The following is a 12,979-nucleotide window of genomic DNA, read 5'->3' as shown; positions in this document are numbered from 1 at the left end:
TGTCTGATGAGAGAGGTGTACAGCAGATAGATCTTGAAGTGGCTTGGGGGTTTTAAAAAAAAGTTTTTATTGCAGGATGAAAAAAATAAGTTTCTTCTTATCAGTTACTTCTAAATGAGAAGCAAGAAATGTCAGGAAGAACTTGCAGTGGAGCTCAGTTATCAGCTTGTGCAATTAACTACGAATGCACAGCACACAACTTTCTTGGAGTTATTAACCTTTTAAGGTATGCAAGGAATTGGGCGATTGTTGTTCAAACAGTTTCCTCTTACAGTACACTTGAGAGCGACTCAAGTATCGCGAGGAGGAAATTGACTAGATCCAACCTGGCAGTGCATTTTAAACCCTGTTTCGTGCACCTCAGCGCAAAAATATGAACATCTTCATGATTTTATCTGTGGGACACACATGTCCCGTGTGCCTAACAGGGTCAAGCTCTGAAGAAGCCACATCTCTCTGAATGACAGGCTTTCTCTCACACTGAGAATACTGGAAGGAAGCTGCGAAGTGATGAATCGGTAATGGGACACCTTCCAGTCTTGTAGTCTTCGCAGACCCATACTGTCGTGTCTTTGTGTCATTTTCGCATGCCAGTGCCAGTTTGACTGTGCAGGTGAAAACGTGTTCAGCATGATTTTCAAAAGGTGCGAAAGAAGAACTAGGTTGCAAAGAGATTTCTAAAATGTTGGTTACTGAGTGTACAGCTTTCAAAAGGTTTAGATTAAATGAGTCGTGTATCCACTTGTAAGAACAAACGTGAAATTACGAGCAGAACAACAACAAAAAAAGAATTAAAGTCAGTGCAAGTTTCCTTAGTGGATTTGCATGGGTATGTTTTCAGTTGGCTACCTAATGTTCGTTTAAACCCTGTTCCGTTCAGATAGCCACAGATACAGGGACATCGAAAACCTTTAAAAACTGAATTGTGAATGCTGCGGCCCTGTAGAGCCACTGAGGTTTAAGCCGTCTTCCCGGCAGGAGGTTTTGCATGATGGGAAATGCTGGTGAAGGATAAAGTTGTGCAAACCAATGCCTGAAATATTCCCTGGCATGAAGGCACTGCATGTCTTGCTTTATCTGCAGCAGCTATTCGTTGATGGATTCGCTCTTGTGTGTACCTTTAGCACTTCTTCAGGGTCTCAACACAGCAGTTCTTAATCCTCGTGAAGACTATGTGCGAGTAAAGAAGATACCGAAGTATCTAAATCTGCCTTTACTGTACCTGTTTTAGGGTTGGTTTGAGCTTGTTTGGAGAATCCTAGATGCCAGGAAACTAACAGGCAAAGTCAGATTTAGAGGCAATGGTAAGCACTCTTTTCAAGCAACAGAACCCTGAAGCACTGGGAATGATTGCAAAGGTGACATCTTTGGGGGAGAGGGAACGATGACTCAACCTGCCAAAGAGCTCAAGGAAAGGGATCATTACTTGCAAAATTAACTTAATTCACTGTGTGGCCAATGGATTGCTTAAACACTGCTGACTCACTCAGGGTGTAGCATGTCATCTTGATCATAGCTTGGAGGTTCCAGCCTCGATTTGCTTTCTTCATCAAAGTCTAATTTTTGTTGTGGCTGTGTGTTTTATTTATTGTTTTTAACATCCTCAAACCCACACGGCTTCAGTAGCCTTTGCAGAGCCTTGGCTATTAAAGGAGCTGCTTCATTAGCAGAGAGATTCAGTGCCTGCCGTTTTCCCCCGCAGGTGCTCTGCGCTATATTAGAGCGAACGCAGACACAGCCTTCACAGCGGCAAACATTTTACTGCTAGTTTCCTGCAAAACCTGCCATGTTTTAAGCCTTTTAATTCTATCTCGGGTTGCATCTCTAGTTACAGTGCGCTTCCTCTGTGCTCCAGTCAAATAATGTGCAGCAAAGCTGATTCTAAAATGGTCAGTTGTAGGTGCTACTTGTGCACTAAACATTTGTTTTTTCTGTCTGTATGTAATACATGGTCCAGTTTGTGTTTAAGCTCTGCTGACAGCTATATACATACACAAACGGCACAAAATAGCCTTTTTGAAAGGCTTTCTTTACTGCTTTGTTCCTAATAAAATGGCCCCACTCTGAACGTGATTGCAGGATACCTGTTTCTATCCTTGGGGAAGTGCTGAAACTAAAAGGTCACCCTCAGCGGCAGATGTTTTAAGTTGTTCAACACAAAAGAGCCGTCGGACGCTATCTTTGCACACGGCTCGCGTTGTAGGACTGGCTGGAATTGCAGGCATGTTTTGAAGGTTTCCTTCTTGACGAGGCCGAAAGCTGTCATTACGAGGCAGACCTGTAGGTGGCTGGCACTGAGCAGACTGCCTTGCTGCTTGTGCAGATCATGTGATGACAATTTCAGCCTTTCAGCTCTTCTGGCCCAGCCTGCTGGTGGGACCAGCCAAGTTGACAAGGCCATTTTGTCACCCGATTTTGAATGAAATGTTGCTTTTTTGTTTTTGAATAGTAGAGCGTTTCGCAATGCATTGATTGTTGTCTGTTTATATCTTTAGAGAATTGTTTGCTGGTTGTAGAAGTTAGTGTAATATTTGCAAACTTTTTTTTTTCAGTCTGCTGCATGCATTATTATCTTCAGTGTATTTTCTGACCCTAGCTTCTATTAAACACTAATTTGCATTAATCTCATACAGAGATTTATTTTCTCATGTAAAAGTGGCCTCTAAACATGTTAACAGAAGTGACAAGCCCTATCCTCTCTGTTCCACTGTATGTAGGACGTTCTAAATTTGTCTCCCAGTTTGTACTTGTGCATTAATCTTGTTAAACAAAATGACACCTTCAGCCATCATATGATACATTACCTACAAAAAAAAGAGAACTGAAAACTGAATCTTTATTTAACCCTTTACTTGTAAAAAAAGGATTACTGTAGCATCTTTTTAAAGGGGTTTTGTTACAGGCATTGTCATCCCTGTAATATGGATAGCGTTCAGGGGTTCCATACACTGAGGCATGTTTCTAAAACTAATTCACACATGCGTGAAGATAACCGTACTTTATACATTCAGGGATACAAAGATAATTGGGAAGGAAGCAGTCTGATTTGGACAAAACAGGCATCAAGTACTGTTTGAGTCCCTCGATGTGGATATAGATGTAAGGTATAAACGTACTGGAAGTTTCTAACCCTAGCCCAAATGGACTTAATTTTCCCAGTAACATTCGATTGAAATACCAGCTAGACATTTTATTATTTATTCATTTTTAAATGCTCTTTTAGGTTGCATGCGACCTAGCGAGTCTTTTCTTGTTTACAAGCAGCTTCTAGTAATAGCACGAGATTTGCATGTGTCCTTTCTTGACATGTTGGCACACCTCCAGAGAATTGAATTTGCAGAACTAACAACCGCAAATCCTGACTGTCACAATCCGTGACCCAAGTCCAGTTCCTTTTAACGTACAAAGCGGATTCTGGATTGCTTTTCTCCTACTTGCCACAGGGAAGTACTGAAACAAATGCCATCGGATCACATAGATGAGTGTTCTTGTAGCTAGCCGTCCCTCGATTTGCATATCGTCTGGGATCAATTAGGACTACATTAGTTATTTTGATATTTCAAGTTAACCACCCATCACTTCATAATTAAAATCGAAGTTAAAACAAAGTCAAGTAGACTTCGGCTAGTGACTTCGCTTCTTTTTGCGCGATATTTCAGATTAATTCAGGTCAGGATTTTCACTGCAGATGCAGAAGCACTTTAGAAGTGTTTGACATTTTCGCTGTTGTTTCCAGCATGCACTGTGACAGCGTGAGTAGCATAGAGTTTATTCCATCGGAAACCTTTATCATCTTTAATAAAACATATATAACCTCCCCTGAAACACTTTGACAACTGCAAACTGATAAAACCTGATTTAAAAGCTTATTTAGAAAGTAGCTGGCAGGTTTTATTCTTTCTCAAATGGTTAATGTAAATCCCTGTGTAGAAAGGCTCAGGGGGTATGTGTGCACATGTTGCCGAGGCACAGGGTAATAGAACTGGGGCACACTCAAAGCTTCACTGCTGTTTGCTGATGTGATTAGATTTCTGTACGTATCGCAGCTGTGTTGGGACTTGTTTGGGTAGCCGGGTAGCTTGTACAGGTATGCATTGGGGTTTGTTGCAGTCTCATTCAGTACGTGGCAGTAGGATGAGCAGAGAAAGACAGTTGATTAGATTACCGCCCCTGGAGAGAGAGCCTCAGGCACTACCCCGATGATCCTGATGATCTGGAGGTATTGGGAGCTTCTCTGTCTGTGTCTCCTCTATGCCTGCTGTTTATACTGATGATCTGGAGGTATTGGGAGCTTCTCTGTCTGTGTCTCCTCTATGCCTGCTGTTTATACTGATGATCTGGAGGTATTGGGAGCTTCTCTGTCTGTGTCTCCTCTATGCCTGCTATTTCTACTCTGGTAGCTCAGAGACTACGTGATTGCAGCTTGTTTCTAATTGTAATAGAAATGAGTTACTCAGCAGTTACTCCACTCAGGTGCAACCAACCACTACTCTTTCACTGGATTCATTGTTTACCACATTTACTCCTTCCTCATACTTCTCTTGCACATTCTCTATCACTACAGTCATTCTAAACCGAAGCAACTCAACTTATGCCAAAGTCACCTCCAGCAAACTGGTTTAACATTGTCAATACATTCTTTCATATGTCGTCTGCCAGCATGTTGAAGGCGTGTATCTTTATGCTGATAATGTGAAGGGCTGAGTAAGTGGACAGCATCCAGCAATGTTCATAGCGGTTAATGCCCACCGTGTATGTGAAGTCACTTCTTAACACAAACTGCAATATCGGACTGCAAATCGATGAGAGGAACTCTTGTGGTGATGTTGCTTCATCTGTCTTCATTTCCCAACCCCCCTCCCAGGCTCCTGAACTCAACACACGCTTTTACTATTATTAAATCTGCACCCTGGCAATCTCACCCACTGCGTCGGAATATTAAAAAAAGAAATTCTCATAAACCCAAATTGTCACTTGGGAGAGATCTAAAATATCTTTCAGGATATTTTGAAATCAGTTTGATATAAATAGTGCCTTAGTGGTCTTGAATAATTCAAGAGCTGTGTACATTTAAACAGGGCCCTGTAAAATGTATTTGCTTTATGTGGGAACGTTTTTTACTCATGGATTCCATCGTTTTGAGCATTGGAGATTGAAGCTTTGTAGACGGAGCACAGGTGACTCCTGCCGCTGGCCTGTCTAATATCTGGTTCAATAACAAGCCTCAATCCTGGCCTGGAGAGAACTCTGCAAAGGATCAAACAGGCACGTATTCACCCTGCGCGTTTGATCTTTTTGAGAGTCTGTCAATAAAAGTAAACATTCATGGCAGCTGTAAATGTGGTTTTAAGATTGAACTTGCTGTACACTGCCCTCTCCCCAGACAAGTGGCATGTAATCATTTTGGATGTCTTGTGATTGGTGCTGGACCAGTTCACACATGTTCCTTCGTTATGCCAAGGTGTCTTGCAGATTGGCACAGCTTGTGTGTTTCACACTTCACCCAGTGGCTCATGTTGGGTGCGTCACTTTTCATTTAAGGTTCACAGTGGAGTCCAGCTGTGCTGCTCTTCATAGTCCTATTGCCTTCACATCCTACTAGTTTCTATATCTGTATACAAAATGGCTGGTAAGATGATTCCATGTGTTGTGTTTACTTGAAGTAATCTAGTTGATTTCCTGTGAATTGATTTGCTAGCCTGCTTCAGGAATGTTGCATGTGTATTTGAGTTGCATGTGAATGTTGCATGTACGTGTGTACTTTATATATAAGTTTTAATATTTGTGCAGTTTATAAATCCAGTTGCTGCTGTACTCGAACTCTGTGGTGATCAGAGACCAAGAGCAGTCTTGTGTTGCAGGTAAACAGTTTCAACTTGCAGCGCAAAACTGCATCAGGGTTATCCTTTTACTTTTTCTTTTTACTTCTAATTTTTTTAAAAAACAATTTGGTCCAGAAAGTGTTTCTGTGTCTATGCATTGGATTTCACGTGACGGATCACGATCAATACTTCCAAGGGTTGTCTACTGAGCAAGCTATTCCCTTTCCCTTTCAGTCAATTCTGACACATCATTGATGACAATTGCCATTAGCGGTATTCTCTTAGCATGATCTTCTCACAGAGGCAATAAATTACTTCAATTGAAGTCGCCTGCTAGTCAATTCAATTGGCTTCAAAGAAACTGGAATTGGAATTGACCCCAGCCCTGCTGGGAAGTGTGGGGTGTATTACATAGTGTTGAGTTTTGGGTTCCTTAGGCATGCCGTCTATATTGATCACTTGTACAGTACGTGCTCTACTTATACACCTGCAAGCTAATCTGCTCTTTTGATAAATCTGATAACCAGTGTATCTATTGGCAGCATGCCTGTTAATCCTTTTAATTTGATTCAGTTGCCAGTTCTTAAGTATGAAACAAAACAAACCGGGGGGGGGGGGGAGCAGTGGTTTCAAATTGAAAGCCTGCTGAGCCATTGCTGAAAACTGTCTCATCTACTTGGCGTGATGGACGGCTTCATGCCTGTGCATGGCTACACTCCGCAGGGGGTATCCAGACGTCCATGGAATCTCTGCGTGTTCTTAGAATGCAATGGGGACATAAGCAGTCAGATAGACAGGCAACGTGTCTTCGTCCTCAGTGTATTCTGGCTGGACAGGACCAATAGTATGAATTGGTTTGATTAAATCCGTCCGAGTCATTCTGCTAGTTATTAGCGTTACTGTACTTGATACAAACCAGTCATTTTCTCCTTTTATTTGAAAGACTGCGTACGAGTAGATGAGACTGGCGTGATAAGTGGAAGGTTTGGTTTTTCAGTTGTATTTTGAAGATATTCTGGATCTGATCTGGTGCAACTGTGTGTGTTTTTAAGGCTAAGTAACTCTTAATGTCATTTAGTTGATTTATTTTCTTTTGTACCCTTTTATGATGACCGTTGAACTCTGCTGACCGGCTACCCCCATGTGATTTCCTTGGAATCAGGAAGTACTCAAAAGGAGCTGGCAGCTAGGATCCTACAGGCATCCCCGAAGGGGTTGGAGATGGGACTTGAAGATAATTACCCTTTTTTAAGGTTATTTACACAGAATAGACTGCACTTGCGGTTCTGAAAATGATGACTGCTAAACAGTGTTTTATGTCCGATCCATCCAGAGATGGGTCATCTCCTTGAGCGTTTCCAATTAGAGCATTGCTTCCCAATAGGTTAATTCCAGTCAGTGATCTGATGTCTGCCATAACTCATGTATACTTGCTGTCAGTATTCTGGCACCTCTGTGAATTCTGTTCTGTGAGTCAATGTGTTATCCGTGGCGTGTTTCTGACTCTGACGGTCTTGTGTATATATATAGTCACGGACACTGGTAGCTTGAGCAATCCAAAACAACGTCATCCTGTCATTAAACAAGAACGAAATCCAAGTCTTGAGTCTGCAACTGGTGATTTCGTTTTGATTTTTTCAGTAGCCTGCAGTATTTCCCATTGGGAATAAATAACTTCTGTTCTATCCTGTACCCATTTACCGCGTCAACATCCCAATCCGAAGATGAACAGGGTTGAAGTTCTTTTGAAGGAAGGTACGGCACTGTAAAGATCCATGTTGGGCCACATACATTTATGGTCCCTCCTGCGTTTTTTTTTAGTTTTGCTGGACCTCATGCTATACTGAAGCTGCGGACAGGTGGGTGGCAATGGAATTGAATATTCCCTCCGATGAAGCACACACTGGGGTGGATGGGACTCTAATGCATGCGGGCCACTATGGAGGAGAGAGCTGCTCTAGTGTTGATCAGGGGGTGGGGGGAAAAAAAGATTTTAAAAATGTAAATCTCTCAATTGTATTCCCTTCGACAGGTTGGCCCAGCTTTTCACTTGCCATTATTTTAGAAATTGCTGGTAATTCTTAGCAATATAAGCCTTGGTAAAGCTTTTTTTTTTTTCTATTGAAGATGAATTGGCTCTGGATGTAGTGAGAGAGATGTAGCTGTCAGTCAGGGCCACACACTGTCAATCCAGAACTGCCTGTGGAGTAATTTCGCTTGCTGTTCGACTCTAGCAAGCTGTTTAGCTTTCAAAACAAACATACACATTCCCAGACAGCCTTGTATGTCCTGAAGCAGTGTACACCCCATGTCTTTTGATTCACCCTTGTTGCAGACTCACAACGTGGCCTAGACCGATGCCTAGGGAAAGGACCTCCTACAGTTTTGCCTTTTCCTCTTGCTCTCCGCTCTTGTCAAATTGAAGTTGAAATGATCTCGGTGTTTGTACCGCTTTAAAGGATTGCTTCCTGTTGATTTATTTCTCCTTGTTTATTCCTTTTGATATTTTATTATTCCGTGCTGCGGCTTAGTTCTTTTTATATGTTGCCAGTGTTCTGATTTATTGGCATTCGTTTCATAAAGTTTGCGTTGTGTCTGTGGGTGTGTTTACCATCATTCAAATGGTCTAAACACAGTCGTGAAGACTCACAGGTAATGGGGGCCACTATAAATTGCTTTCATGCTGCTACAAAGCAGCAACAAGGAATATTTTATGAGCTGCATGAACAACTGTGTGGAACCAACAAGTGCAGCTTAACACAGATGTGGGGGGAAGCAATTTAATGCTGCGCAGTACCTGTAAAGCTTCCTGGTAGACTAGTCTCTATACCTGGTAAGCCGAGCACATGTTTTTCCAGCAGGGCAGGTCACAGCTTGGTTGGGCGCATACTGTTTTTTCTCTCTAGAAACGAGAGTACTGCTATTCGTCGTGAGACATCTTCACCAGGCCCTGCCCCCGGCTTGTCTACTCCAACGCTAGGAGTGCTGGCATGAAAGAAGCTTGCTTTTGGGTTATTGGTCTCTGACTCTCCTTGCCAGCTGCACTGATACTCCCTGATGGAGTAAAAGCAAAGACCTTTGATTGCAAACCTGCCTCTTGGGAGTCCTGGTGTGATGCAGTGTGTAGCATGTTTGTGTCCGCAGTCCTGCTCTGGAATAAGGGAACAAGTTCCCTCTTCATGCCACCCAAGCCTGGCTCTTGTATTTAATTAATGAAATCCTGCATAGAAAATTCTAGTTCTGACATCGAGCTCTAAAGGCATCAAAGTAAGTTTCTAAAGGGTTTAACCCATTAAGTGCCATTGTCCTCATTTGAGGAAGGGTTACTTTGTATTTTTAAGCTGTTATTTTAATCTTCTCTATCCATAGTGTTATGATAACCGCACAATGTTAAATCTAAATATAGTATCAAATTACATAAATACAGCTTGTGCGTGAATTTGGCACTTAATGGGTTAACATCATTTAGAAACGTTAAGTCTGTTTGTTTTTTAATTCTTAGTATTTGTGGATCTAGCTCTCTTGGTTTGATTTTCAGCACTGCTTATTTTTAGATCTGCGTGAACGGTTCTTGATGAGGTGTTGTGTGACTGCGATGCAGAAGGTGTGCTGAATTGATTTGCGTCCGGATGATTTTAATTTCACGCATTATTTTTATAGTTGTCTCTCTCTCTCTCTCTCTCTCTCTCCCCTTGTGCCAGTGGCCATAACCCAGTTTAATAATAGAAAAGCAATTTGTGTTTGTTTTTTTGAAGTGTTTGAAAAACCAGCCTGAGGACAAAAAAAACTGTACACTTCACTCAGACTGCAGGTACCACAGCACAGCACCTGCCATTTTGTGCTGCTGATGGTTTTAGACACTAGAAGGCACAGCGCTTCACTGCACTAAATGAAGTACGATCTTATTAAATCTTTGGGAAATTAGCAGTAATTGTTGGAAACAGACATACATTGTAGAGGGTTGGGATCTTTACTGGCTCTTCACAGGTACAGAACAGCAAGGTATGCTTTTAGAACGCCTCGGTAATTCTAATTGTGATCTTACGGGTAGGGTTCCTATTGCAATGAAAAGACACTTGATGCAACATTCTAGCTGAGATTCGGCTACATGTGAAACACTCCAATGGCAAATATGCAGAAACTGCGTTTTCATGCAGATGCAGTGTGAACTTCCCAAGGAAATCCTGTGTCCAACTCAATCTGTAATCTTAAATGTATTTCAGATTGGGGCAGGGCAGGAGAAGAGGGGGTGTGTTTTTTTTTTTTGTGTAAACGTATATTGTAAATAGTTTGTGTTTATTGGAGTTGTTGTAATTAATGAAGTACCTGACGCTCCTGTGATTGACAGCTGTGGAATCTAATCAGCAGGTTGGTGTGTTCCAAAGGGACATTGGGTATATAAGCTTATTCAGGGTTGCTGCAAAGCCAATGGGATGAACGTGGTCCCCGCCACCCGGACACGGAGAACGACACATCTTGCTGAAAGCCTCCGATCGCTGTGAGGGTAACCCGGGATGGGAGCCAACAAAAGAAACCGGAACCGCGACGGGTGGGCCAGTAGCTGGAGTCGGGTTTGTTTAGAAGAGTAAAGATCAGTCCGGGGATGGCAGAGCTGTGCAAGCAGGTCCTCCGTTAGGAGTAGCGCACGCTGTTTTCACGGCACCTTTTTTATTTTCTCGCTTTTTGTACGGCGTTTGATTTTTGTTTACGCACATTTCCATGTATGCACTCTGTGCGCTGACATTGCTGGTGGTGTCACATGAGCTGCAGTTTTCCCTCGTATGTTATCCCTCAAGTGGCATAACAAGTGTATCCCATGCTAGATAGAACGGCGGTTGTGGTGTAAACTGGGAGTAGTGGAGTTATTATTCCTTCTGCAGAAGCTGTTCCATTAGTCAAGTAAAATTTGTAGTTTTAAGAGTAAATGTCCCTATTACAAGCATCCTGTCTCCCACTGAACTAACTACAGCCTTACTGAATGAACCCTGACCCAATGCCCTCCTTACTGTGTCAGCGGTATGAAGAGCTTCTAATGTTGCCTCAGTCTTTCTTTGGCTGGATGAAGAATGGAAAGTGCAGCTGCTTGCCCACCCGTCCCGTCCCCCGTGTTGTAGACTTATCTGTACCAGCCAGTGTAAACACCCTGCACTCCTCCATGGAACCCATAAATAAAAGGCAGCCTTCGTTTTCCAGCAAGCTGTCTACACAGTTCAGGAATGAATTCATGTTTTGTTATGCGTTCTCTCCTGGAGATGAATCTGTAAATTACCAAGGCGGTACCCCTCTCCCTAGCCTGGTGGGCTCACAGCTGTTAAACAAGCATGATTCACCCCATTATATAACTTCCATTCATCTCTGGATTGAGTTACTTTGCTATAGAGAGAATGCTTTGTTGGATTTAAGGTATTTGCTTCCTTCTTGGTACAACTTCCTTCCATCTTTCTAAAACCCCGACCAATGTGTATTTTAATACCAGACAGATGCAAAATGTGAGGAAGTCCAGACGCCATTAAAACCTAGAGGACTAACGTGTATTCTGTAAAAGTACAAACTCCTTGAAATCTAATACAGGTGCCGTTGGGGGCAGGGTCTTAGTGGGGCATCTCCTGGAACTAATGGGCTGTCACGTGACAAAGTTATGACCTGCAGACTGATGTCACCAGAGCCATGAATTGTGACTTGACATCTGTGGGGTTCTCATCTTGAAGGAGACTTGTGTTTGTGAGTTTGGCTCATTAAATCGTGCTCTTGCATGAATGTAAATGCACGGTGTATCCCATCTTCCCAACAGCACCTACAGCTGAGATTTTCTTCGTATTCAGCTGTAATGCTGGACTGGTGGAATGGCCCTACTGTTCGTTTTGAAACCCTCTGTCTGTTTCTTTGAGATTTATGCTCTCCGCCTTTCATTTGATTCAGAATGATTGTGACACAGCAGTTTTGTTTTCCCTCCCTGCTAAAAAATGTGCTGTCAACAAATAACAAGAACATTACACAGACCCCTCCTGCTCCCTTTTGAAATAGCTTGCTATCTTCCAATGCAGGAAGGAAATGGTTCCCTCTGTGTCTGAGCTGAGCTCAATCCCAAATGTAATATTGCTTGTTCTGTTTAAAACAGAGTGGCCGGTCCTGTTACTCTATAGGACCGTGAGGGATCAGTTCAAGGATAAATGTGCTAGGTAAACTGTACGATTTTATAGTTATGCAGTTCCATTTAGAAGAGGTTTGTCTTGGGTCAGCCCTAACACTGACAACAGGGTCAGGGTGAGGATGGAAGATCTCCTAGGAGCAGTGTTTGTGTTTTAGAAGCAGACATGCAGAGTTAGAACTAATACTTTAACAAAACTTTAACAAAGAGCACCATCTCCTGGAGGCCTTGTGTTATTACATCAGCTCAATTCTGACCCACACCGTACCGAGCTGGCTGGGACATGCGTTGTGCATTATTAGCAAACCCAGTGATGTATGTAACCATGGTTAAATAAATCAGTTAAACAGAGGGAGCTGTTTCCTTCCTCTTAGTACGCTGCATACCCAGAGATGATATTCCACCAGATTTCAGGAGCTGACTGTGCATGCAACGAATTGTGTCGGATGTAAGTGAGAAGAACGTCTGATTTGCTCGAGAGCCTTTGCGCTCTGCAGGGTGAGAAAATAAGAAGTACCTGAGGGGGAGACATTTAAAATGACAGGAGGGCTCTAATTCAAGGATCTGGCTTCCAAATCTGGCAGCGATGCTTCTGACGCTGTTGTTATATCTGCGTATAAAAGGTACTCTTTTCATTTTTATTTTCTGTGCAGGGTGGGAAACGAGGCTCGTGCACCGTGCACGCGAGGCTAATTGATGCCAGTTAGCAACTGATCCAGATACCTAATGTTAATGTGCTTTTAACAATGCCTTGTTTCAGCAGCATTTGGTTCCAGTAGCCGCCTGTTGTAACACTGCACCCAGGCACAGCATCAGTCCACATTGATTGCTTTAGACGCCTAGGAATCAGAATGTTCAGAAAGCCTCATGGCTTTATATTGCATCAGTTGTCTTGTAACTGGTATAGACAATCTTTTTGTTTTTTTAACAGGGAGATTGTGTGTGTGTGTTATGGTTACAGCTGTTTTCTATCGATTCAGAACTGGTATTATTCAGTGAGCATTTAGCA

The 12,979-nt window shown here is 42.5% G+C and overlaps 1 protein-coding gene across 3 annotated transcripts in view; it reads left to right on the top strand.

The window, feature by feature from the left end:
• The window catches only part of prkcz (protein kinase C, zeta), a 77,635-nt gene that overhangs the window by 28,925 nt on the left and 35,731 nt on the right, over positions 1–12,979 (top strand). The window contains exon 1 of one of the 3 annotated variants that reach the window (XM_041273520.1): positions 12,539–12,593. The exons of the other annotated variants lie outside the window; for them this stretch is intronic. Coding sequence (XP_041129454.1) covers positions 12,557–12,593 — 37 coding nt within the window. The 5' untranslated portion in view covers positions 12,539–12,556. Of the gene's footprint in view, positions 1–12,538; positions 12,594–12,979 lie in introns of those variants that run through there. 3 annotated transcript variants of the gene reach the window in all.

Source organism: Polyodon spathula, chromosome 16, assembly GCF_017654505.1.
Source record: "Polyodon spathula isolate WHYD16114869_AA chromosome 16, ASM1765450v1, whole genome shotgun sequence".
In the NCBI taxonomy this organism is placed as follows: Eukaryota; Metazoa; Chordata; class Actinopteri; order Acipenseriformes; family Polyodontidae; genus Polyodon; species Polyodon spathula.
Note: the sequence above shows the minus strand (reverse complement) of the source record. Positions and strands in the feature narration are given on the sequence as shown.